Raw genomic sequence first — 26,538 nt, forward strand, 5'->3', positions numbered from 1 at the left:
GTCTGAAGGTGCCTATTGGACATCCGTGTGGAGTTGCCGAGAAGGCATCCTCCTGTGTAAAACAGAAACAGAAGACAGGTCAACTCACGTGCCCGCTCTGATTTGGTAGCCCTGTCCAGAGTGCTGTGCTGACATTTTTAAAAAATTGTTTTTAAAATTATTTATTTATTTATTTGGTTGCACTGGGTCTTAGTTGCGGCAGGCGGGCTCCTTAGTTGTGACACATGGGCTCCTTAGTTGCGGCATGCATGTGGGATCTAGTTCCCGGCCAGGGATCGAACCTGAGCCCCACGCATTGGAGTGCTGAGTCTTAACCACTGCGCCACCAGGGAAGTCCCGGTGTTAACATTTTTTTTTTAATAAATTTATTTATTTGTTTGTTTGTTTTTGGCTGCGTTGGGTCTTTGTTGCTGCGTGCAGGTTTTCTCTGGCTGCGTCCAGCGGGGGCTACTCTTTGTTGCGGTGCATGGGTTTCTCATTGCGGTGGCTTCTCTTGTTGCGGAACACGGGCTCTAGGTGCGCCGGCTTCAGTAGTTGCAGCACACGGCCTCAGTAGTGGCTCGCAGGCTCTAAAGCACAGCCTCAGTCGTTGTGGCGCATGGGCTTAGTTGCTCCACGGCATGTGGGATCTTCCCGGACCAGGGCTCGAACCCGTGTCCCCTGCATTGGCAGGCGGATTCTTAACCACTTCACCACCAGGGAAGTCCCCGGTGTTAACATTTTTAAGGCCCACTCAGGCTCAGTGGGAAAGAGTTTCTTGATCAATAGTGAAGCCTGTCTTGGGAGCTGGATAGACAAATAGTGGCAAACATTGGGTGTAAGACATTCCACTGTAGAGTGGGAAGAAAATGTGAAAAATTCTATTCTATGTATTTTTGTCCTACACTTTACATTTTCTTCGTATGTTCTATAATGTACATAATATGTTAGAGTAGCAGGTTTGGACATAGTTTATAAATTAAGTATTCTGTATCCATTGGAAGAGTATGCTCAGTTTTTACTGAGGAATGGATGAACAAACACTTTTGGAGATTACTGATCTGAAATATTTTACAACAGATGCTGAAAATAGTGACCTGGATTACTGTAAGCCCTGAAGTGTCTCCTGAATCCTAAAAAAAAAAAATGTTGTTCAGTTTGGTTTAATGCTTAATTAAAACAATTGGCTTTCCAAAATGCCAGTGTTATCAGAGACTTTTTTTTTTTTTTTTTGGCCACACCGCACGGCATGTGGGATCTTAGTTCCCTCATCAGGGATCAAACCCGTGTCCCCTGCAGTGGAAGCACCAAGTCTTAACCATTGGACCACCAGGGAAGTCCATCAAAGAATTTTTTAAAAAAGGGTGAGGAACTATTCTAGAGTAAAGGAGATTAAAGAGGTAACAATGCAAACACGATCCTCGAATGGATCTCCGGTTGAGAAAGCAAAAAGCTATGAAAGGCTATTACTGGAACAACTGGGGACCTTTGTATGTAGATTGTTTGTGGTATTGTATTAGTATGCAATTTCTAATTGGGATCATTGTTTCATGGTTACTGGGAGACTGTTGCATTCTTAGGAGACACAGGCTGAAAAACGTAGGGGTAAGGAGTCATGATGTCTGTAATTAGGTCTCAAATAGTTCAGCAAAATACACATAGGAATTTAGGTGAAGGGTGTGTTAGTGGTCACTGTGCTATTCTTGAAGCTTTCCTGTAGTTTTGAAATATTTCCAAGTAAAAATTTGGGGGGAAATAGTATTCATATAAGTTTCTCCAGTTCTCGGAAAACTAGGAATCCGATAAAGGCATGTCAGACCGCTTTTCATATACTGGATTGTTTCATTAACCAGAACACTTGTTGTCTTCATCCTTTCTGAAGCAAAGAATTTGCCAAATCTTTCCCACCACTACAGTAATCCCTGGCATTTATTTTCCAGGTGCCTCCACATCCATCATATTACATTTATTATCATAAATAGTCCCTATAGATGAAGAAATTTGTGCCTGTAAATTCCACAATCACGATGAACTTTTTTTTTTTAATGGCTCACCATATGCCAGGCACTGTTCTGTGTGTTTGACACGAATGAGTGCATTTCATCCTCCCAACCACTCTTAGGGGTGGTATTACTGATAGTTAATTCCACTAGGGGATTGTAAGTAAAGAAAAAAGTATGGGAGACCCCTGTAAGTTAATAATCACTCAAGAGAGCAGGGTTGCAAAACCGAGCAGCCTTGCTTAGCAGCAAAACCCTGCAACATAAGCACGGTTTCATTACTATCATTCTCATTTTCAGAAAAGGAAACTGAGGCACAGAGAGGTGGTATAATTTGCCCAAAGTCACACAGCCAGGGAGGGTGGAGTGACAGAGCAGTGTGGCCCCGGGCCCTGCAGTGTTCACCACCAACCCCCTGACCATGTACTTCACACTGTGAGCTGGATCACCTAAGTTTGCTGGAGCTGCCATTCCAGAAGGAGGGCTTCTGGTCCTCAAATTTTGCTTTTCTCTGAGGGGTTCCGGGTGTATGTTCATAGGAGAAAGGGTACTCCTTGAGAGAGGGAACAACAACAACAGCAAAACTACCATCTTTGAATGCTCATATGGGCCAGGCACAGGCAAGATGCTTTCTGCCTGGTTAGTCCTCAGAACCCCTCTGCGGGGTAGAACTATTATTATCTTCATTGGACAAAAGAGGAAAGGGTGGAGCCAGGCTTTGAACACAAGCAGCCTGACCCCGTGCAGCCTTGCCCCAGCCCCCCACCCAGGCTGCCTTGCCTCTACCTGCCATCTCAATGGGTCTGACGGTAACAGCTACAGAATGTAGCCTGTGGGGTGATGGGCCTCACCCATCACCTTGTTCACCCCCTCAGTTCTCAAATGGGGACATTTCAATGCTGAAGAGGAGGAGGAGTGGGAGAAGGAAGAAGAGGAAGAAAGCATTGCATCCTTCCTCCTTGGGGCTTTTCATCTGGCCTGTGACATTCCATTCCCACCCCTCTAATTTGCCATTTCATTGAGCAACTTTTTCTAATTGAATGCACCTGGGCAGAAACTCCTCCCCATATTGGCCCTGGTCAGTGTGCTTTGGCTTTTTTTTCTTCTTTTATGAAAAAAACAAGGGGAGCCCCTATTTCTTTGAGGTGGAGCTGCTTGGTGAAGTTCCCAAGCAGATAAGCCAACCCTCCAGAAACTCTTCTGCCTTGGCGCTATGTTGAGCTCACCTGCCTCCTTGGAGGACAGCCGGCTTGTAGCTGACCTTGGCCTGGAGGCCCAGGACGACTCTGCTCTGGGCATGGCAGTCCCAGCCAGGGACGAGGCAGAGGTATCCTTCAAAAGGCCCTGCTCACCAGGAGCCACCTTCCCCAGGGTGCAGGTGTTCCCCTTCCTCAGTAAATCAACAACTAATAAGTCTATTCGCACTCCTAAAGGAGCACAAGAGGCAGTAGAATAAAGTAGTTAAGAGCATGAATTCTGCAGCCAGACTCCCTAGGTTGAATCATGCCTCTACCACTTATTAGCTTTGTGACCTTGGGCAAATTATTTAGCCACTCTGAGTACAGGTTTCCCTTTCTGTAAAATGGGGGGAAATAATAATATACTTCTGAAAAAAATAAAAAATACTGGTGATTTACTGTCTCATCAAAGATGCACAATCTTCTTAACAGTCCTACTCAATAATTCTGAAAGTAAAGAAACATCTTCCTTCAGGACAGATCTGGTTTCTGGTTATGTACTTAACTTCAAAAGCTAAATTTTTTAGTCCCCCTAAAAGCCCTTTACACTTCAACATCTTTGCCTCCCCATAACTTCATATCTAATCTTTATAATTTTAGATTCACTGTTCTCCTTAACAAAAGAGTGCAATGCAATGATTAGTTAACTAAAGGAACTTCTTGTTTGTATTTTTGAAGAGAGTAGACGACTTGCAAGATCAGACAAGGTACACAGCACACATTCACGCTGACACAACAAGAGCTGTTGAATTAAAAAATTTATGCAGATTACTAATAAACCACTTTTCTTCTCGCCAGTTGGTAGAGGTGCTTTTTTTTTTTTTTTAAGTAGATATCTAATGTTTGTTCATTAGATTGGTTCAGCCTTTCAGCAGGGAAATTTGGTAATAAGAACTGTATCAAAAGCCTTAGAATGTTTCATAACCTCAGATTGAGAAATTCCACTTCTAGAAATTAATTCACTTCTAGAAATAATCATGAGTGTGCACAAAGATATTACCACAAAAATATTTTACAGTATTATTTCTAATAGAGAAGAACTAGAAACTATCTAAATTGCCAACAATACAGGTTTGGTGAAATACATTATGATATATTCACTCAATGGCATACTAGGAAGTCATTAAAAATATGTTGTAGAATATTTAATGGGATGGAAAATGTGTTGACAGTATACTTTTTAGTGAAAAAAACAGCTTACAAAACTGCAGAATGATCTCATTTTTAAAAATATATGTGTTTATTCAGAGAATAATTTTAGAAAAATAAACATTGACATTTTAAAGGGTTATCTGGATGGTGCAATTGTAATTATTATTTCCTTTTTTGTGTGACTTATCAGTATTTTCTAAGTTTTCTACAATGCAGATGAATATTTCCATGATAAGAAAACAACAAAAAATTATTATATAAAAAAGAACAATTCATTGAGAAAATGCTTAACGCAGAGCTTGCCTCTTCTATAGGGTGTCATTTCTCTAGTAACTCGCTTCCTTAGCGTCTCCTCTCCTTGGAGGACCCCAGGAGAGGCAGGGATCCCCAAGGCCTCCTCCCATTTGGAGCATTACTGGAGGCTTGTGGTTTGCCTCCTGGTCATGTGGAATCCAGCTTTGGACAAGCTGCAAAGCCCCAGAGTTTGGGAGGTAGAAGAAATGGCAACTGGAAGATTTTATATAGAGTCTGAGCAAGAAACTCCTCCAAAAAGGAGCTAGTTTTGGACTTCCATAGTGGCGCAGTTGTTAAGGATCCACCTGCCAATGCAGGGGACACAGGTTCGAGCCCTGGTCCAGGAAGATCCCACATGCTGTGGAACAACTCAGCCCGCGAGGCACAACTACTGAGCCCGCGTGCCTAGAGCCTGTGCTCCGCAACAAGAGAAGCCACCGCAGTGAGAAGCCAGCCTCCTCTCACTGCAACTAGAGAAAGCCCGTGCGCAGCAACAAAGATCCAACACAGCCAAAAATAGATAAATTTATTTTTTAAAAAAGAAACTGATAAAAAAAATAATATATTGATTAAAAAAAAAAAGGAGCTAGTTTCTCTGCCCATGTTTTCCTCAGACAGAAACTAAGGCCGACATCAGGGTTTGTCCAAGGCCACACGGCCAACTTAAATGACAAGGTGAGGCCTTGAAGCCATGGCCTTTCCGCCCTGTTGTATTTCTAAAATGTGCTGATTTAGACTATCTCTTCTCACACTTTAATATGCACAGGAATCACCAGGGACCTTGTTGAAATGCAGATTTTGATCCAGCAGGCCAGGGATGGGCCTAAGGGTCTGCATTTCTAACCAGCCCTCAGGCGATGAAGATGTTGCTGGCCTGGGGATCAGTTTAAGTAGCAATGGTGTAGAGGACAGATTCTAGAGCCAGATCGTCAGCTTCCCAATCCTAGCTCTGCCGCAGACGAACTATTATTATAGTTACTGTACTTCAGTTTTCTCAACTGCAGAATCAGTATGACTTAACTCATAGCTTTTTCGTGAAGATATAATAAGTGCTTAGAACACTCTTCACTAAGAACTAGCTATTTTATTATTATTTATATTCCCTAGAGCAAGCAGCGAAGGGCGAGGTACGGTTTGACGAATGAATGAATAAACTTTGGAGAAAAGTTCTCCCTGGGCGACTGGAGTCAGAGAAGCAAAATGGGAGGGCTCGGAGGTGGGGAAGAGGCCCACCTCGAAAGAACTTCTCTCCACCGGGTGGTCAGAAGAACCCGGAGCGCCCGGAAGCCGGCCGGCCCGCGCCCCGCGGACCAATGCGGCCGCCCGGGGGGAGGGGGAGCGCCCGCCAGCCCTTTCCGTCTGGGCGCCGGAGGCCCCGCCCCCTGGAACGTCGCGACGTCCGAGCATTCCACGGTTGCTACTCGGTCGCGAGGGGCGGGGCGCCTGTCAGGGAAGCGGCGCGCGCGGCGGCGGGGGCGGGCTGAGGCTCCGCCGCGCAGTGCCAGCGCCAGCACTAGACCCGCGCCCCGCGCTCTCCGGCCCGCCGCCTGCGTTCTGGCTCGCGAGCCCGCACTCCCGCCCTGCCCGTGCGCTGCCCGAGTATGGAGCTGCTGTGCTGCGAGGGCACCCGGCACGCGCCCCGGGCCGGGCCGGACCCGCGGCTGCTGGGGGACCAGCGTGTCCTGCAGAGCTTGCTCCGCCTGGAAGAGCGCTACGTGCCCCGCGCCTCTTACTTCCAGTGTGTGCAGAGGGAGATCAAGCCGCACATGCGGAAGATGCTGGCGTACTGGATGCTGGAGGTACCGCCCGGAGGGTCTCCCCTCCCCCGCCACCCCGGCGTCCCCGGCTCCGGACATCCCGGGGCCGCCCTGTCGGGACATCCTGGTCCCAACAACAATCAGCAAGATGTTTCTGTGGCGCAGATCCCCGGGGCCTGGCCTTTCACTCCTTTCACTCGAGCACCCTACCCGGCTACCTCCCTGGTGTCCCTTTCTTTCCCTTCTCCAACCCTGACTTTGACTGCCAGTTGTTTGGCACCCCAAGTAACCCTCTCTTCGGGCCGGGAAAGCGGGACAAGGGCCACTCTCTCCCCTCCGGCTTCTCTCAGCGTCTCCCGCCTCGCTCCCCCGCCCGGTCTTCTAGGGAGAGCGCGCCTGGAAAACCCTGGGCTCGGCCGCCCCCGCCAAAGAGCCGGTTCCTGTGTGTCGCGGGGTTCTGGCGGGGAAGGCGGTGGGGTGGCGCGCTGTTCCGGCAGTCAGGGAAATGAAAAGTGCGGGAGGCAGCCGCTGGCGTCTCCTCCCTTCCCTTTGGGTGTGTGCACTGGGTGGCGGTAATGGGGTTTAAGGTCCCAGTTCTCTGGCTCCCGTGGGGGACTCTTCCGTCCCCTCTCACCCTCGGTATTGGTGGGGGGGGGCAGTCTCAGTTTGGAATCCTTAAGGGAGGGCGCCTCTGGCGTACCCCGCTTCCCCCCACCCCCGGGGGGAAGGAGGCACCGCAGAGGAAGTGGAGGGGGGACGACACCTTGGGGAAGGCGCATCCTGCGTATTAGTCCTTGTCACTGTAAGTACACCTACCCCCTCCCGATTCTTGCTCCCTATTCCACTTCCCTTCAGCGCACCCCCCCCCCTCCTTTAGTGCTGCTGCGTTTCCTTTGCCTCTGCCCCAGAAGTGACTGTGCGCCCTCCCCCAGGTGTGTGAGGAGCAGCGCTGTGAGGAGGAAGTCTTCCCCCTGGCCATGAACTACCTGGATCGCTACCTGTCCTGCGTCCCCACCCGCAAGGCGCAGTTGCAGCTCCTGGGTGCGGTCTGCATGCTGCTGGCCTCCAAGCTGCGCGAGACTACGCCCCTGACCATCGAAAAACTGTGCATCTACACCGACCACTCTGTCTCTCCCCGCCAGCTGCGGGTGCGTGCATAATCCTCCCCACCCCCCAACACACACTGCCTTCTCACTTACCAGGAAAAGGAAAGCTAAGACCCTCAAGAGCTTTCTGTCCCTGGGGAGGGTAGCAGAGGCTTTTTTTTTTTTTTTTGATAAGAGATGGGACAGTGTGGTGTGATGGTCAGGGTAGCCCCCAGCCCAGGCTTGCGCTGCCAGCATGAACCAAACCCCTTCTCCTGACCTCCAGCGGGTGCCACTCCTTCCTGGTCTTTCCCCCAGATAGCAACAAGTCAAACTGCATGTCTACACTCACTAGTACTTTGCCTCTGGGTTTACACAGCCACCATGAGTTATTTATTGGCAGCAGCAGGACATGCCTACGCACCCCCCCTGGAGTGGGGGAGTGGAATGTGCTTCATGTGGGGGAGGGGGGCCGCCCTGGTTGAGTCTGTATCCCAGTGTGTGGACTTTGTGATCGAAAAGCCTCCCAGAGCAGATTATAGCCAGGGTTGCTGTAAGGAAGGGCCAAGGAGTTTCATCCCACCTTCTTTCCTTCCTTTTATATCCCAGGAGAAACAGCTCCTTCCTAATTCTCCATTCGCTAGCCTCACTCTGGGAAACTTGAGCAGCTGCTTCAGGCCTGTGGAATCATCTCTTCTTTTCCTCTTTAGCCAAAGGCCAGAGCTGAGGCACAGACTGGGGCTGAGCTGCAGCTGCTTCCGATGTGATAATGATGCCCTGTCCCCTGGCCCACCCACTCTGACCAAGGTCTTTCATAACACTGTGGGGAGCTGCTGTCACTCCTGTGGTTTGGGAAGTGGCTCCCTGGGCCTCTTGCTGGGAACTTGGGCTGGGCTCTTCCCGAGGCAGGACAGGGGAGACACCAGTTCTCTTTCCCCACTGACCCTGGAGAGGAGGTGGGGGAGCTGCTTGGATCTGGAAGAGGTTATTTAGGGCGTGCAGATCATCTCCCGAGGGGCGGGGGTGGGGGGAGAGGGGTGAGCTGGCACCTTCCTCCACCTTGCTCTACAGCGGCCCAGTCTTCTCTTGACCCGGAGAGGAGTCTCTGGGCCCCATCTCCCGGGGAGGAGGGCAGCGTGCAGGCTGCTGTGATTGGCTGGCCAAGAAGCCAGGGTACTGGGGCCCCCGAGTGCTGCTTGTCGAGGAACAGGATTCCTCTTCCTGCCAAGTAGCTCTCGGAGATGGGAGTAGGAGGCCGGAGTTGGGAATCCGGGAGGCCCCACAGCTCTTTGTGATGAATCTGGTAGTTTTTGGCAAGTCTAAAGGTGGAGCTGGTTTTCAGGGCTAATGAGCAAGATGTTTTTGGAGGGGTTTAGGCTAGAAGGTAGAAGGGGACTTCCTTTCTGTGAAAAGATTAGGATGGGGTGTGTGCCTTTATGTGAGGAGAGTTTTTCAGAACAGGCCAAAAGTCCTCCCCATGCCTGAGCTGGGGGGTGGAGTGTGCCGATCAATGACTTCCTAGAAGGTCAGAGTTGGAAGGGACCTCAGAGAGCTCCAGTCAGTCCAAATCCTCGTGCCACAGAGAAGGTTGGGGCCCAGAGAAGGAAGGAAAGGTCCTGCCTCAGCATTGCACTGAGGCTGAGGAGAATTTGGATGTTCTAGCACTCAGGTGGCCTAAGAGGTTAGGGATGTGATGGAAGCTGCCAGGGGTGTGTTCTCGGCCAACTGAGGGCTGAGGTTCTCAGGGGCTGCCCTGATACAGGGTAAGGTGGCTGCCCTCGCTCACGCAGGACCCTATGCCTCCCCACAGGGAAAGCCCCTCTCCAAGTTGCCTTCTAGATGTTTCCTTGGATGCTAGGTGCTTTCTGTTCACTTTTTTTTTCCTAAAGGTTTTTTTCTTTTCTTAAAATTAATTAATTAATTAATTAGACTGCATTGGGTCTTCGTTGCTGCATGTGGGCTTTCTCTAGTTGTGGCGAGCAGGAGTTACTCTTCCTTGCGGTGCACAGGCTTCTCATTGCGGTGGCTTCTCTTGTTGCGGAGCACGGGCTCTAGGCACGCGGGCTCAGTAGTTGTGGCTCACGGGCTCTAGAGCGCAGGCTCAGTAGTTGTGGTGCACGGGCTTAGTTGCTCCGCGGCATGTGGGATCTTCCCGGACCAGGGCTCGAACCTGTGTCCCCTGCATTGGCAGGCGGATTCTTAACCACTGCGCCACCAGGCAAGTCCCTCTGTTCACTTCTGAGTTAGGAGTTTGACCACTGGGACAAGCACCAGGAGTAGAATGCTAGCTTCTCTGCCCAACTTCTTCCCACTCCAGGCCAGGCTGTTTTCTATGGGGCTCTGTGAGAGGTTCAAGAGGATGACACCTAGGTGGGGGCCAGGAGAGGGACAGCTGTGACTGGGGGACCTAAAAGAGGTTGGATGGGGTTGCCATTTCTACCTCAGTAAGGGGTCAAACCCATGAGTTCCTTCCTGAGATAAAACAATGAAGAAATCCTCATGTGTGCAACTCAGAAACGGGGCCAGGGCTGGGAACCCCAGAAGAGTGGATTGGGGTGAGGCTCCCAGCCTCCCTCCAGGACCTAGCAGCGGTATAGAGGCTAGGGCAGGCAGAGAGATGGTTTGATCCCTCAGGGATCATCTGGACCCATCCTGTTTGGCTTGGCCTCCACTTCTCTTCCTAAGACTCAAATGGCACTAGGCACTACGGCTTCCAGCCAAAGAGGTGGAGTGGGGTGCTCTATCTCAGCCCCACACCCCAATGTCCCACCAAGGGGATGTGGGTTGGGTTGGGCAACCTCCACTTTGAGGAACCTCAGGGTTGGCTCAGTGGCTGTGTCACAGGAGGTGTGGCCTCATGCTCACCCCAGTTGCTTCAAGAGGTGTGGACTTGGCTGGGATGCTGAGTTGGCGGCAGGCTAGTGATCTCCCCTTTCACAGATCCTTGGGATTATGGAGATTCTTTCTGCTTCATGCCAGAGGAGCCTCAAGTTCATGGTGATGGTGGTGGTATCTGCTGCTGCAGTCTTTTCTTTCAACCCTGGCTGGAGAAGTGCTCAGAGCCTTGCAGGAAGTCAGGAGAAGGCCTGGATTACTGGATCCCAAAAGATAACCCGGCAGGATTAAAAGAGAGAATTCATGTAAATAAAGCATGGAGTTCTGGCATCTAGGAAGTGATCAATAGGGCTCAAAGCAAGTGCCCCCACCTCTTTCCTGCCACGGTGCCAGTCCTTAAATTCAAAAGCAGAACTGGGGTCCTGACCTTCAAGTGTGATGGGCTTCCCTCCCTGTGAGACCTCTGCTTTAGTCCCTCCCCTTCCTTTCTTTAGCCACTGACCCTACCCTCTTCCTCAACCTCCAGGACTGGGAGGTGCTGGTCCTGGGAAAGCTCAAGTGGGACCTGGCCGCCGTGATTGCCCATGATTTCCTGGCCCTGATTCTGCACCGGCTCTCTCTGCCCCGTGACCGACAGGCCTTGGTCAAAAAGCACGCCCAGACTTTTTTGGCCCTCTGTGCTACAGGTAAGAGTCCTACACACATTTTTACCAAGCCAAGGAAATCAGAAGACTTGGAAGGGTGAGCGGTAAGCAGGAGATTCTGGTTTCTTGAACTGAAATCCTGAACAGATTTCTGGTTTCTTAAATTTCTTCTCAAAATTTATTTGTGAAAATTCTATTCCCTCTGAGCCCCCAGTCTCAATACAGAAAAGCAGCAAAGCTGTATGGGATCTCAAGAGACCACCCCCCCACCCCCCAAGTATGTAGGTGGGTCACTGAGAGCTTAGAGAGAAGTGACTTGCCCAGGGTCTTACAGTGACTAAGCTGAGAGCAGAAACCAGGTCTCTTAACCCTAATTTTGTGTCCACACCAGGAAGAGACTCATTCACTCCCTGGTCCCTGGCCAGGATCACTTACAGACCACCCTGGACCTGACCCTCTCCAGGAAAGAGCCCCTTTCCTGCCTTTCTCCCCTGCAGCTATCTGACACCACTCGCTGCTGGGGTTTTCAAGAAGACCCCTGCTCTATTCATACGGCCTGGCACTTTCTGGGTAATAGACGGTGCGTGCTGGTTGTTATCCTTGAAACCACCCTTGCCTCATGGTCCCCCCTTTCTTTCCAAGATTACACCTTTGCCATGTACCCGCCATCCATGATTGCCACGGGAAGCATTGGAGCTGCAGTGCAAGGCCTGGGTGCCTGCTCCACATCTGGGGATGAGCTCACAGAGCTGCTGGCAGGGATCACAGGCACTGAAGTGGTGAGTGCTGGGCAGCTGGGCAAGTGGCCTCAGTTCACGAGGCAGCGCTATTCCCTGAGCCTCCAGCAGAGGGAGCTGTCGCCCCCCCACCCTGGTCTCCACTCCTGGTTTCAAGTGCCCTGCTTTTGGGGCTTCTGTGGCCTTTTATCTCCTTCCTTGGTCTGGAGAAGAGCAAGTGTCTTGGGCGGGCTGAAGGGCACTGTCCCTGGGTACCCTTTTCTTGCCAAAGGGTGTGCAGGAGTGGGGGTGGGGGATTTGGTGTCAGGTGCTGGGCTGCTCTCACACCCTCTTGCCACATCCTCTTGCCAGTTTCTGAGAATTGAAAGCTGATTCCTGGGGTTGGGCTGTGGCCTAACCTCCCCAGACTTCCCTGTGTGCTGGGAGGTGTCCTCCAGCACCTGCTGCCACATGCTATGGGGGGAGGGACGTGGACCTTCCTCACGGTTCCCCCTTGTTCGCAGGACTGCCTGCGGGCCTGTCAGGAGCAGATTGAAGCTGCCCTCAGGGAGAGCCTCAGGGAAGCCGCCCAGACCTCCCCCAGCCCAGCGCCCAAAGCCCCCAGGGGCTCCAGCAGCCAGGGGCCCAGCCAGACCAGCACTCCCACAGATGTCACAGCCATCCACCTGTAGCCCTGGCGAGGCCCCCTCGAGTGGCCACCGACAGCAGAGGAGGGGACACTGCCACCCCCCTCCCTGCCTGCAGGAACGAACCATGCCACAGCTGAAGCCCGAGGGGGCTCCTTCCTACTTGCCTGTCGCGAGCCGAAGGGGTCGGGTCCTACCTATCCCTGCAGTGTGCACTAAGGGGCCTGGCCAGCTGCGGCTGGTGGCCAGTCAGGCTCCTCCTCCCTGCATCTGACCAGCTCAGCTCCATCCCGGTCCTAGCTGGGGGTGGGCCAGGCTGGCCAGAGATGAAATTGAAGTCTGTAAAATACATGTACCAGCATTCCTTTTGGGGGCCCCCTTATCTCTGGGGCTCTCGTGTTCTCAACTGCCAAAGTTGAACCCGGGCCCTTGGCAGTGAAAGCGCGGAGTCCTAACCACTGGACTGCCAGGGAATTCCCTAGTTACTGCATTTGGATTGGGGTCTTTCTGAAGAACCCTCACATGTTCTAGACACATGTGAGAAGGAAGAGTGGACATCTCCTCTCAATGCACTTGGAGGCCCCTGCATAATCCATGCTCTCAGCTGCTCCTAGAGGGAGGGGCCCTGGCCTCTGTCCGAGGGGCAGGAACCAACCTCCTCGCTTTGCTTTCTGCTCAGCTTCTCCTGTGTGATTGGGGGGTGGAGGGGCAGTGCTGAAGGAAGAGGTTGTTTTAATTTATTAATTGCTTTGAGTACAGCTGTAAGAGGGTGTGGTGGGGCCCATCTACCCTGAGTGGTGGTGACCCTGGTGGTTGCTGCATTCCTCCCCTCTCCTACCGCTAGAGAATCTTCATGGCCGTGGCCGAGGAGCTGCTACAGCCTGGGGTGGGGCCACGCCCTCCTCTCCCTCTGGCCCTCTGCCCCATCCTGCAAGGCTCTGGGGGATGAAGCAGGGATGACCTGGAGGTGACCAAGCCCCCTGTCTGGAGAGGGAGGCAAGCCCTGTTGACACAGGTCTTTCCCGAGGCCACAAGGTCCAGGCTGGTGGCCCAGGACCATCATGCTACCTTAATAAAGATTCTGAAATAAAACTGTCTTTGGCTTCTTGGATTGGATGGCAGTGTGGGCAAAAGCCTATTTCTAGAGGGTGCAAATCAGTGGTCTCAAGTAGGGGTCATCAAGCCTTTTCTGTAAAGGACCAGAGTAAATACTTCAGGTTTTGTGGACCATATGGTCTCTGCCCCAGATATAGTCAGTTTTGCTTCATAACGTGATCTACGCATTCCTAAAAATCACTGCACCATGCAAAATTGCACAATAAAAACCACAGGGCTTATGGGGAAAATGGGGCTTGAGGCACAATACTCAATGAGGGACACTTTTTTAAAAAAGGAAAGATAGTGCTTTTACACATTAAATGGTTAAGAAACATATACTGCAATAAACACGGCCCTTTATCTTGAAAAACAAACACCTGAAGTGTGCTGTGGAAGTGGAGGTCGGAAGGATGTGGAAGGCGGGTTGTAACACCAGATGTGGGTGTGGTGCCAACCCGCAAGGTGAACTGGTGTCGCTAGCACATGTCTGAGGTATGTGCATTTTGTGTATCATCTGGCTCAGCTCAGCTGGCTACAGTTTTCTGCTCTCACCTAGTGTTTCTCAAAGACAAAACTGCATATAAATGTGAAATTTGCTTTATGATCAAATTCCTCCCAAATACAGTAATTAGGCTGGAACAAATTCACATTCTCCAAAGCAAATAACAAGGGTTCTAGCCAGACTGTACTCGCCTCTGCCGCTGTGGCATGAAAGCAGCCAGACAGAACATGGAAATGGATGAGTGTGGCTGCATCTTAATAAAACTTTATTTATGGACACTGAAATCTGAATTTCATATAATCTTCACCTATCACAAAGTACCCTTCTTTCAATTTTTTCCCTAGCCATTCAAAAATGTAAAAATTCTTAGCTCACGGGCCATAAGGAAACAGGCACATGACCCTGGTTTGCCAACCCTTGGTCTAAAGCTTTCATTAGCTAAGAAAGTTAGGGAACTGGTCTGGTGGTTGACCCTGGGCCTGACCTTTCTCGCCTCTGTATCTCCACTTTCCTCTAGGTGCTTTCTCCTAGCTCTTCCAACCACAGCTGAGATCATCTTGTGAACAACCTCCTGGTTGCTGGCATTCTCCCAAAGTAGCCTGTGTCAGGGGAAGGCAAAGGCTGTGCCCTCTAGGGGCTGGCAGGGTGGGTACAGCCTAGAGAAACAAACTTGTCTGTTTGAGGGGGGCACGGCTCCCATGTAAGCTGGGGAAGAATCCACTGCTACACAGGAGCAGGGATGCAGCGCCCACCTCCACAAAAGAGGGAAAGCAGAAAGATCTCCATCCACCACATCAAAACACTGAAGTTCAATAAATACCTGCCTTTTGTTTTTATCTACCTCCCAGTGAACTGACAAAACAGCCTGAGAGAAAGTACCCATTCCAACCCCCAGCTGGGAAGTGGGACTGTTGGGCTGTGGAGTCTCAAGGTCCCAGAACTGAACAGGGATGCAGGCCTAGAATGGAAGAAAGAGCCGGCCAGACTCAGTTCTCCCTGTCAGGAACTGGGGAATCAGAGGCCCGTGACCTCTCGTGGCCCTGAACTGGGTCTTCAGCTATAAAGGCTCAGTGTCACCTTTAGTCGGCAGCAGGGATCCTGGTGTCCTCCCATGCCCTGCAGACCAGGACGAGCACTGCTTCCTCACTCCATGGTGACGGGAACATCTTCTACATCTCGGGGGATGGCACTCTGAAGCTCACGCCTGATCTCGGGGGACAGCAGGGGATGGGGCTGCAGCCGGAGCAGTTCCAGGAGGGCCTCCTTCTGCTCTGTGGCCAGGTCAGCCTTGTAGCGCTGGACCAAAGTCAGGAGGCACTGGTGCCAGAGCACGGGCAGCTCACGCTTCTCTGTCCGGAAACCCAGGAAGTGGAAGACCAAGGCGTCCAGCACCCGGTAGGGCAGTGCGTACTTCTTATCCAGCAGCAGCCGCAGGAAGATGCTGGTGGCACCGCTGTACTCCATCTCTGCGATTTTCAGCATGGCTGCACTAGTGGGGAAGGGAGGTAGGGAAACACTGGAGGAAGGCTTCTCCTCTGCTGGCCCTTACACTGTGCTATCCCTAAAGGGGGACTCTCCGGCATTCTTTTCACCTCCCCTATCTAACTCCCTCGACTCCAGTTACCAGCACTACACTGACTCATGCCAAATCCCCAAGTCTGGCTCAGACTGCTTGTCTCAGTATTCAACTAGAATAGGTCCAAAAGTCCTGAGATCTCCACCCCTAACTTACTTTCTTCCCATGTTCCCCATTCTTTCATTCATTCAACTATTTACTGAGCACCTACCATGTGCCAGGCCCTGGGACCTTGTTCCTGTGGAACTGACATTCTTGTGGAGTAACGATACACCCACTGGCTTAAATGAGCTGCAAACCCAGGGCTATGCTTAGCTCCTTCCCCACTCTGCCCCCCGCCCTCCATCCCCAGTCCTGGGACTCTGCCGTCTGGAGATCCACCAACCAGTGGTCCTCCACCCCCACCGACACTACCTGGAGTGCAACACAGGGATGGAGCACTTGGTGATGATGCTGCCCACGATGATGGCTTCCCGGAGGGTGCAGGTGCCCGACTCGCACAGCGGGATCAGGATGCCTGGGGAGGGGCAGGGGGCAGTCACTCTAAGCCCAGACTGAGAGACTGAGAGAAAGGAGGTACTGCAGGAGCTCCAACCCCTCCCTTTCGTAACTGCCTCCTGGGTTCCCACCTTTAAACCAGGCTCCAGGCTTGAACAGAGCCTTCTTCAGTGCCATGTAAAGATGGAAGTTGAGTCGTTTGTACTCAGCGATGTCATCCCGTACCCGGGGGAGCAGGACCAGGTTATAGAAGCGCTGGGCCATACGTTCCTTTAGGTTAGAGGCGAAAATCCTAGTGTTTTTGGAGGAAAGGGGGGAGATCCCAGGTCACTTGATAGTCTGGAGCTGGCCTTTTAAATATCAATGTGGATGGTACATGCAAGAGATCGGAGCGTGTGTGAAGCGAGCTGGGTGCATGCAACACCCAGGTCAGGTGAGAGAGGGAACTACGACGAGGAGGGGCTACGAGATGTACCCAAACAGGGTGAACAGTGTCCGTCTTTGGGTGAGCCAGAGCTCTCCCAGGCAGACAGGTACCCAGCTGTTCACCTTCCCCTCTCCATCATGGGTCCCCTCTAACCTGCTGTCACCAGGGACTTGTGCATGCCTGGGGAGCCAGAGACTTTTGAGGCCACCCTGACACCCTAGGGTTGTATCCTCGTAGTTTTGAGCCTCTCCCCTGGAAACTCATCACAGGACATTCTTAACAGGGTCTCGGCCCCAAAACAGGAAACAGAAAAAGCTGGGAAAATGATGACATAAAGAAGCACAAGAGAGTGCTGTGCGGGCAAAGCTAAGATATAATGGCAAAGGGAAGGAAAGCCTGTCCTTCCCACACACCCAGCTCTTCCCTACAGACCCAAAGCAGTCCTGACCCCCATCTGCTCTACCTCGTGGCTTGGTACATGGCAGCAGCGGTCCAGGCCTCAGGCTCTGTGACATAGAGGATTTGCTCCCAGTTGGAGAGGGCAGGGATGATCTTAAATGCCTTGGGCAGTTTGCCACTGCGGTACTTAGACAACACCTGATGATGAGAGAATAAAATCATCATAGTCATTAACATACACAATGTTTACCAGGTGCCGGGTGCCAGGTACTTGTCTGGGTGCCTTTCATACATTAACTCACTTAATCCTCACAACCACCCTGTAAGGAGGTGCTATTATCATTCTCATTTTCCAGTGGGGAAACTGAGACCAGAGAGTCAGTAAGCAAGAGAGCAGGACCCTGGAGCCGCGCACTCTGACCCGAGCCCGCTCTCGGCCACCACGCCTTATTTCTACGAGAGATGTGGGCACCCAGAGCCCCTGTGAGGGTGTCCCATCACAGCTCTCCTCTCAGCTCTTACCTCCCGGACCCCTCTGTAGACCTCCAGGACCCGGGGGTCCAGCTGGGGCACAGGGAAGCCTGACGCCTCGGACATGACTGTCTCGACTTCCGTCTGCTTCTCAGTTAACTTCTCCATGATGATGTCAGCTAGGGTGCGCCTGGGAGAAAGGGAGGGAAGGGGTGGGAGTGCCGTGCTCTCAGTCCAGGAAGCTCTTGACTCCCCACGCAGTCCCTTGAGAGCCCCGATAAACTTGCGATCTTGCTGGGACACATGACCTCAGTCCCCTCTGGGCCCAACCACCCAGTACAGAATCCCTGCAGAGCACAGAGGACCTGGCAGTCATTCAGCTCAGGAGGGAGCTGACAGTCGTGTGTGGAGGTGAGGAACCTAGCCTCTGAAGTCAACCTGCCTGGGTTCAGGTCCTGGCTCCTCTGCTCCCTGCATGACCTTGGGCATGCTACTCTGCCTCTCTATGCCTCAGCTCCCTCCCCTGTAAAACAGGGATAATAACAGTACCTACCCTCATAAAGTTAACGTGAGGAGTAAAAGAATTAGTGTACGTACTCTACTTGGAACTATTAGTGATAGTAGTAATAAGTTTGTGACAAGTGTTCCTATTTCAAACACATCCATCACATGCTGCCAGTGTGCTGAGGACTCTCCAGTTACAAAAGCCTGGTCTGACCTCTCCAGAGTACCAGACACACCTCAATTATAAACCAAGATTTCTGGTAGCTGGGATCATTAGGGAGAGACGATGGCACACACTTACCCCCCTTTTAATTTATTAAAGTTTATGGAAAGAGGACCAAGATGAATGATCTTTTTTTCCCAGCCTCCTTAAGCACAATCAGACCATGATGATTCAAAATTATCATTACATTGGGCTTTGGTGCAATAAAGGTGTCTTCAGGGTCTGCTGAAGTCTATTTAAAATGGCTCCTTAAAATAGATAACTAATGAGAACCTACTGTATAGCACACAGAACTCTACTCAATGCTCTGTGGTGACCTAAATGGGAAAGAAATCCAAAAAAGAGGGGATATATGTACACATATAGCTGATTCACTTTGCTGTACAGTAAAAACTAACACATTGTAAAGCAACTCCAATAAAAATTAATTAAAACAAAACAAAACAAACATGGCTCCTGTCTTCCAAGGGCAGGACTTTCCAGATGTACCCTCACACTGTCCGTGTGACACCCACGTGAGGTACTGTTATTCCCATTACTCAGACATGGGAACCGATACGCAGAGGGGTTAGTAACTCACCCAAGGTCTCACAGCTCACGAGTAGGGGAGTCAAAGCCTGGTCTTTCAGGTTCTGAAGGTCAGGCACCTTACAGTACATATGTGCCCCCGAACTAAATGGCCTCTGACTGCTGAGCTCACATGGGTCTAGCCTGCTCTCTGAAGATGCCAGCTGTCACCCCTCAAGACTGTCAGGAGCCCCTGTCCCTAGTAGCTTTACTTTTCTGTTGACAACAAGCTGGAAAACCATCCTGCCAAGCTTGTCAGAATGGGCTGCGAAAGAGGAGTTACAGGCGCTGGGCGGGAACCTGAGAGGCTCTCTGGTGGGACCAGCACGCACTTTGTAACATCCACCTCAGCTGCTGGCATCACACTGGGAAAGGGGCTCATGGCTTCATTCTGCCCCTCAAATACTCGGCCATGGAACTTGTCGTTCAGCCTCCCTGCCTTCCCACAGTATTACTAGCAATGACACATGCATGAACCCAAGAGCCTGAAGAACCAAGAGCAATGTCACATTAACATCACATGGTCAGAATGAACTGGTCGAGGGCCCTTATCCTAGACTCCCCTCTCCTGGGCCAAAATCCACGGGCTCCGGAGTTTGAACACAGGAGCTTAAAAGCCTGCATGTTTTGGACACAGCATTTACTACAGATGAGAATGAATTAGTGGTTCTAACTGGGGGGTGCTTTTGCCCCCTGGGGGACATTTGGCAATGTCTGGAGACAATTTTTGGTTATTACAGCTGGGGGGAAGGTCACTACTGGTATTTAGTGGATACAGGTCAGGGATGCTGCTAGACATCCTAAACTGCACAGGACAGCCTCCACAGAAGAGAATTATCCAGCCCAAAATGCAGTAGTGCTGGGGCTGAAAAACCCTGGATAAAATGAAGCTTAGGGTATGAAAAAGATGTGGCCAAGGAAACTGAGCTCACCACTAAGAAAACTGAGCATACCAAGACCAAATGCAATGGGACAGATCACCCAGAGAAAGAACAAGGCCTGCAACTGTCTGCCCAGGTAATCCAGGCAGTTCTAAGGCAGGCAGACAGAGCGGGGAGGAGGTATTTTGAGTCTGGGTCATCCTCATTAAGAACAGTCCTTTGAGGATGGGCCACTTTTGTCAAGGCGGTTCCCCACAACTCGCAATGATCAGGCCCTTCCCAAAGGTGCGGAATCAAAACCCTGCCAGGACATACGCTTCTCTGCATATAAACCTTCTTCTCTATAAAGTTGCTACCAGGACCCGTTCTCCCAAATCCCAGGCCATGCCAGCCCTACCTGGCAGGAGGGTTCTTGTTCATGAACATCTCAATGGCCCGCTCATCCTCGGGGTCCACAACCACCTCCGCGTGGTAGCCTGGTCCTGTCATGGTGGCAGCCTTCTCCAGAGTGGGCCACTCCTCGTCATCTGATCCATCTTGTGGCACTCCTGGACGCGGAAGAGGGGAGATGAAGTGGGTGAGCAAGGTAAGCGATGGCTTAGGAATTCAGAGGTTAACCATCATGTATATGGTCCAGGGCTGGCTTGTAATAGACACAGACGTGCAAAGTGAAACAGGTGATGCAAATGCTACCTTCCAGTCCCCGGGGGCGCACAATCTTGCTTGAGAAACAAAATGTACACATACGAACCAATGAGACAGTGATAGTAGTAAATAACAGTTAACACACTATACTCAGTTATATAGCACGAACTCTTCTAAACACTGTACGTAACCATCATAAACCCAAGAAATAGGTACTATGATTACACCCAGTTTCAGATGGGGATGCTGAAGCACAGGAAAATTAAGTGACTTGCCTAAGGCAGGAAATCTATGTCTAGACTGTGCATTCTTCACCTCTTTTACACGCATGGTAGGGCTTGATTATGTGCCAAAATGAGTGGCAGCAATGGTATATACCACAGGCACCCAGAAGATGATGAGTGCACAAGACGGTAAGGCTCTGGACAGGCAATATGGGAAATGAAGGAGTGTTTTCCAGACCTGGGTAACAACACTGGCAAGAGGGCTTGGTTACAAGAGTAATCAATTCTGTTGGGAATTCCCTGGTGGTCCAGTGGTTAGCACTCTGCGCTTTCACTGCCGAGGGCGAGGGTTCAATCCCTGATCAGGGAAGTAAGATCTTGCAAGCTGCATGGTGTGGCCAATTATAATCAATGGGTTTTTTTTTTAAAAAACAACCCAAGAGAGTAAACAGTTGCAAGAAATAAGGCTAGATGGGTAAAGTGAGGCTGGGCAGTGAGTTCAGATTTCAACAGACCAACCCATCTGAATAACTGATTATTGGAAGACTACAGCTGGCTGGGCGTCTGAAAAGGGAGGTAATAATCTAAGTAGGGAGATAAAACGCTACACATGAACAGGTCATTAAGAACAGAGACAGTGTGCGATAAAAGCTAAACAGGGGGGAGGGGAACACGTGCCAGATCTTTTGTCTCCACATGCTAACAACTCCCAAATCTGTACCTGTAGGTGGACCTCCCTTTGCTCCAGACCCTAACTCCAGCTGCCTTCTGTAGAGCTGGGTCAACAGGCACTTCAACCTTCACCTGTCATCAACCACATTCACTCCCTTTCCCTCCTAGGTCTACACTACTCACTGTGTTCCACATCTAAGGAAATAGCCCCACCAGCCAGCCAATACTAAGCCAGAGCCTGGGCAGCAGGCCTGCCTTGTCCCCTGCCCTCACACCCAACATCCAATCAATTACCAAGTCCTATTCCACTGTACCTCACAGAATCCCTCTTAAAGCCTTCACACCCCTGTCAAAGCCTAGGTCAGTATCACCTGTTGCCTGGATTAATTCCACAATCCCCTAACTGGTCCCCATAGTCTCCAATAGCTCCCCATTGTCTTTAGGGCAGCCTACAAGTCATTTGTAGCTCTCGCTCTGACCTACCTCACCATCATTCATTCAGCAAACAACAAGTGCCTACTATACGTGAGGCACTGTTCTGGGTGCTGGAATATAAGCGAACAAGAGAAACAAAAACATTCTGCCCTTATAGAGCTTACGTTCTAATGGGGGAAACAGACGATGAACTAATATGACATATATTACGTTAAAAAAAGACAAATGCCACGACAAAAGAAACGTAGCAGAGTAGAGAAGCTGGAGTGTGGAGACAGGGGTAGGGGTGTTGCAATTTTTAATGGAGTAGTCAGAGCAGGCCTAGGGGAAGCAGAAAAGGTCAGACTGTCAAAAGGCGCAGATCACACAGGTCTTTGTAAACCCCTGTAATCCTCGAGCTGTGCAGCTGAGAGTGGACTGTAGCGGGTATGGGATACTAATTAGCAGGCTACTGCAATCATCCAGGTAAGAGATCATGGTGGTTTGAACAGGATGGTGTTCCCAGATGGTGAGAAGTGATCTGATTCTGGATATATTTTTAAGGTAGAGTCAACAGGACTTCCTAATAGATCAGACGTGAAGTGAGGAAGAGAGCAGTCCAAGGTTTCTGTCTGGAGCAAATGGAAGGACATCATGCCATTAACTGAGATGAAGTAGACTGCGGGTGGAGGTTTAGCAAGATGGTCAAGATTTCTGTTCTGGACGTGTGAAATTTGAGATGTCTCAGATTTCAAACTGGAGAGGCTGGAGAGGTAGCTGAAATATAAGAATCTGGGTTTCATGGAAAAGATCAGGGCTAGAATATGAACTGGGAAGCAGTTACCAAACAGATGGTATTTAAACCTTGAAACTGATGACAGCACCAGAGCAGTGAACAGAAGTGAAGAGAAGAGGTCCAAGGATGGAACCCTATGCCACTGCAAGAGGTTGGCGGCAAAAGAGGAGCCTGCAAAGGCTACTGAGAGGTGAGGAAGTTGTAAAACAGGTATGTGATGTCTTAGAAGCCAAGTAAAGGTACTGTAGCCAGGACGCTAGTGTTCCACTGTGAACACTGCTCACAGGACAAATGAAAGATGAGAGCTGAGAAACAGATTAAGCAACTTGGAGGTCAACACTCCCAGCCTAATAAGAAAAAAATTGACCACCTTTTAATTAATCTCTCTCCTTCTTTAGCCCCTAAACAATATTGTTCTTTGTGCTCAGAGCACTCCCCACTTCTCAGGTCTTAGCACAAAGGCCAAGCAATCTGGGAAGCCTGACCCCCAAGACTAATGCTATTGTTATCAGAGAAACTACACTTTATCACGGAGTGCATTATTCTAATTGTCTATTTCATCGTCTCTCTCCTGGTCTAGATTTTAAGATCCTGAAGTCAGGTATGCGTCTATCTTGTTTATTTTTTTACCTAAACCATCTAAACTCCTAGCACGGTGGAATTTACATAGTAGACATCCCGTAAGTATTTACAGAACAAATGGATACATACCAGCAGAACTTAGTGGCGTGAGCAACCACATCCCGTTGGCCTAACCTTGGGGGTGCCTAAAACTAGGAGTGGGAGTGGAGGGCACTGGCCACCCTCATTCCGCCTCAGGGTTGGGTGTCCCATTCCATTACCTTTGCAAGAGTGTAATACGGCCCCCCGTTTTTTTATTCCAAGCTATTCCCCTTCCGGAACCTTTCAGCCATCCACCCCAACTACCCATCCTCTTCCTCGTACCCACCCCGGCCACTCACCCAGCCGCGTGGTGCGCTCCCGCGGCGCCGCGGGCCTGCCCCCGGTCCCATGCTCGGCCTCGAGCTCCTCTTGCTGTTGCCGCGCTTGCTGCAAAATCCGTCGGGTCAGCCGGGGCCCCACGTACTCTTCCTCCTCTTCTCCGGTTCCGCGACCCCGTCGCTTTTCCCGGGCCCCTGCCCGCACCGCGTCCCCAGCCAGGATTTGCTCGGCCAAGGGCGCATGCTTTTCCTGACCCCCGGCCCCGCGGGCCGCCTTCAATTTGGGCATTTTTCTCGAAAGCCTGGCCGGAAAGTTTCACACGTGTGGATGGAGGCAAAGCCCTGAATGCGCTTGCGCAGTAAACTCCCAGCGCCCAAGATGCCTCACGGAGGCTCACAGCGCCCCCTCGCGTTGGGAGGCCGGGACTGCCACCAGCGCCGCCCCATCGCCTAAAAGAGCTCACGGGTCTTGGAGCTGGACTCCCGAATAAACTCATTGCATTTAATGTTGGCTTCTCTAAGTGGTGGCAGTCCGAGCCACGCTTTCCTAGCTTCACGGATCTAGGCCCAGCACTCCCAGTCGAACGGAAATTCCCCGAACGGGAAGCCGGGGGGCGGGGGGGATGGGAGTGGTGGTGTCGGGCAGTGACGTCACTGGGGGCGCCTAGACACGCCCCTTTTCCTCGTGGGCTCGAAGACTGGGCGTTCTGTTTTTACGTTATTTCCGGAGCGTCTCCCTCCACTGGAGCTTGCATTAGCTGGGCTGCTTCACCTAGTGTGGGTTGCCGGAGAACACTGCATTTCAGTTGTTTGATCCTCCCATCATCCTGGCCCGACACCATGGGAGTGACTTGGTAGGACTTCAAGGGATTTTGTGGGGGCGGGGCTTGGGGTCTTGAAGGCCCTCGGAGCCTCCAGTGTACCCGGGAGGAGGATCGGGACCAGGGTCCGCCGCCCCCCGGGAGCTGAGCAAGATGTCCTCGGGTTGTGTGGGTGAGGGGGCCACCGTGAGGGCTGCGGAATCTGCGTGACTTTTCCCTCGGAGATGCGCCCCTTCCTCCTGGAAGGCGGCAGGTAAAAGGTTTTATCTTAAGAACCCATCAATTGTCGTGTACCTCCTTCCCTTTTTCTTGGTACGTTTTCCTGCCCGTGAGGCCATAGTACTGCCTGGGGTGGAACTTTAGGGTCGGAAGTAGGATATCGGGACTAGGACCCATTTGCAGGCAGGGCTGGATGGGTGGGGTGATAGGCAACAGGGAGCCAGTATCTTTTTAAGGTTTTCGCCTGCCCCTCCCTACAGCCACTAAATGCGGTTACACCAGCCTGTGTCTGGTCCTAGTTTGGCCATTTTAAGATCTTGGGTCTAGAGGAAAAAAAGAAGCTATTGGGAATTAGGAGATTGGCATTCCAGGCACATCACCTCTTCAGGACCTGTTTCTTACTATGTTTAATTACATGGTTGGTTTAGTTTCTATGGACTTATTATCTCTAACATGTTATAAGTCAGTGTGGCAGGGAAAGATATGGGCCTAATTTTCTTGGAGGCATTAGTTCCAAAATGCTAGATTTCAGGGCTTTAAAGATATATATATCTTGAGCATCTTTCTGGTCAGAGAGGGCTAGACACCAGGGTATCTGAAGTCAATGGCTCTAGGCTTCTCATATAAGAGCCTGTGGGAACTCGTCCTCCTGGTAGCCCAGGTCTTGCAGGTTTGTCAGTGACTGCACATTTGCTTCCTGCAGTTGACATCATGAGTTTCCTTCGAAGTCCTTTAGTGTAAGAAGGATGTGAGGAATGGGAATGAAAAGTTTTCTGAGGACTTCCCTGGCGGTCCAGTGGTTAAGACTCCACGCTTGCACTGCAGGGAACTAAGAGTTCCACGCCTCCCTGGTCACGGAACTAAGATCTGGTATGCCGCGGGGCGCAGCCAAAAAAAAAAGTTTGCTGCACAGAGGCATGGAACCCTGTTCTTTCAGTGCAGAAGGCAGACAGAGGGAAAGGGCTCTCTGTCGGTTGGGATGCTTCTCAACTTTTTCAGGCTTCTAGGACTTCTGACCCCAGTAGCATTACCTTAGGGATTCTCTCTCTCTCTCTTTTTTTTTTTTTTGGCCTTCTCTGTGCCTTGTGGGATCTTAGTTCCCCTGCCAGGGATCGAACCCTCGCCCCCTGCATTGGAAGTGCAGAGTCTTAACCATTGGACTGCCAGGGAAGTCCCAGAGGTTCTCTTTTATTTCAAAATCAGGCACATCAGCATCATCATCATTGCTTGTTAGTGCTTTTTCTGATGGAGAATAGTGACAATTTTTTAGCAACAGTAGGACTCTATTTTTATAGCTTCATTTAGTTGACTATGATTGATCATAAAGCAATGCAGTGTCTCCCCAAATTCAGCCACATATGACTGTATTTATGATTTTTATATAGTCATATAGCACTTGAACTATTTATTTGTTTATTTTATTTATTTTTTGGCTGCGTTGGGTCTTCGTTGCTGCGCGCGGGCTTTCTCTAGTTGCCGTGAGCGGGGTCTGCTCTTCATTGCCTTGTGCGGGCTTCTCATTGTGGTGGCTTCTCTTGTTGCAGAGCATGGGCTCTAGGCACATGGGCGTCAGTAGGCACGCGGGCTTCAGTAGTTGTGGCACGCGGGCTCAGTAACTGTGGCTCGCAGGCTCTAGAGCGCAGGCTCAGTAGTTGTGGTGCCCGGGCTTAGTTGCTCCGTGGCATGTGGGATCTGCCTGGACCAGGGCTCGAACCCGTGTCCCCTGCATTGGCAGGTGGATTCTCAACCACTGTGCCACCAGGGAAATCCCCTGAACTATTATTTATTAATGTCTTCTTTGGATTCTGTTTCTTTTCCTTAAAAGTATTTTAACAGACAACTGTATTCCTGGGGAAGCATTCTGGCAGAGTGGTTAAGAGCACGGATATGGAGCCAGCTCGCCTGGCTTTGAAATTCGGTCACGCCACACCACACCAAGCTTTGTGACCTTGTGTGAGTTATTCAACCCCTCTGTACTTCAGTTTCCTCATTGGTAATGAAGAGATAATAATATTATATCTTATAAGGTTGATGTGAAGATTCAAAGAGTTAATTTATCCAAAGGCCTTTGGACACTGCCTGGCACATAGTTGGTGCTTGGCGATTGTTTCCTACCACTCTAAAGGGGAAGCCAGTTTCACTCACCATAGAAGGAAATCTTGGAAATAACTTTTTGTTTCGTTGTTTTGGTTAAATTCTTTTTTTTTTTTTTAAATACATTTCTAAAATTTATTTATTTATTTTTGGCTGCGTTGGGTCTTCGTTGCTGCGCGCGGGCTTTCTCTAGTTGCAGTGAGCGGGGGCTACTCTTCG

At 50.7% G+C, this 26,538-nt stretch overlaps 3 protein-coding genes and 1 long non-coding RNA gene across 9 annotated transcripts in view; 2 read left to right on the top strand and 2 right to left on the bottom strand.

Moving 5' to 3' along the window:
- Positions 1–13,439, top strand: part of CCND3 (cyclin D3) — an 80,792-nt gene extending 67,353 nt beyond the window's left edge. For 2 of the 3 annotated variants that reach the window (XM_082414800.1, XM_082414801.1), the window contains 4 exons: positions 7,353–7,568; positions 10,867–11,026; positions 11,627–11,763; positions 12,225–13,439. In XM_082414800.1, coding sequence (XP_082270926.1) covers positions 7,398–7,568; positions 10,867–11,026; positions 11,627–11,763; positions 12,225–12,392 — 636 coding nt within the window. In that variant the 5' untranslated portion in view covers positions 7,353–7,397 and the 3' untranslated portion in view covers positions 12,393–13,439. Of the gene's footprint in view, positions 1–6,091; positions 6,463–7,352; positions 7,569–10,866; positions 11,027–11,626; positions 11,764–12,224 lie in introns of those variants that run through there. The other variant, XM_082414799.1, reaches the window with a different exon arrangement.
- Positions 9,421–10,858, bottom strand: LOC309638627. The gene is made up of 2 exons (XR_014251221.1): positions 10,371–10,858; positions 9,421–9,871 (listed from the first exon to the last, which is right to left on the bottom strand). It is a non-coding gene; the product is annotated as an uncharacterized lncRNA (long non-coding RNA).
- Positions 13,440–14,026: 587 nt separating the features above from the next.
- On the bottom strand, positions 14,027–23,769 carry BYSL (bystin like). Its single transcript, XM_082414787.1, has 7 exons — positions 23,207–23,769; positions 19,891–20,041; positions 17,370–17,508; positions 16,912–17,045; positions 16,153–16,313; positions 15,938–16,040; positions 14,027–15,436 (listed from the first exon to the last, which is right to left on the bottom strand). The coding sequence occupies exons 1-7, from the start codon at positions 23,472–23,474 to the stop codon at positions 15,091–15,093; spliced, it is 1,302 nt and encodes a 433-aa protein (XP_082270913.1). The 5' UTR covers positions 23,475–23,769; the 3' UTR covers positions 14,027–15,090.
- Positions 23,770–23,881: 112 nt separating this feature from the next.
- MED20 (mediator complex subunit 20) overlaps positions 23,882–26,538 on the top strand; it is a 44,098-nt gene continuing 41,441 nt past the window's right edge. For 2 of the 4 annotated variants that reach the window (XM_082414809.1, XM_082414807.1), the window contains exon 1: positions 23,882–24,039. In XM_082414809.1, coding sequence (XP_082270935.1) covers positions 24,026–24,039 — 14 coding nt within the window. In that variant the 5' untranslated portion in view covers positions 23,882–24,025. Of the gene's footprint in view, positions 24,040–24,060; positions 24,260–26,538 lie in introns of those variants that run through there. The other 2 variants (XM_082414808.1, XM_082414806.1) reach the window with 2 other exon arrangements.

The sequence above is a fragment of the Balaenoptera physalus genome (genome assembly GCF_965194825.1).
Source record: "Balaenoptera physalus genome assembly, chromosome: 11".
Lineage (NCBI taxonomy): Eukaryota > Metazoa > Chordata > Mammalia > Artiodactyla > Balaenopteridae > Balaenoptera > Balaenoptera physalus.

Coding starts and splice junctions, on each gene's coding strand:
- BYSL (XM_082414787.1), bottom strand. CDS start 23,474: ATGCCCAAATTGAAGGCGGCCCGCGGGGCCGGGGGTCAGGAAAAGCAT. Junction 20,042..23,206: donor GGAGCGCACCACGCGGCTGG/GTGAGTGGCCGG, acceptor TTCCGCGTCCAG/GAGTGCCACAAGATGGATCA. Junction 15,437..15,937: donor ATCCCTGTGTTGCACTCCAG/GTAGTGTCGGTG, acceptor CTTCCCCACTAG/TGCAGCCATGCTGAAAATCG.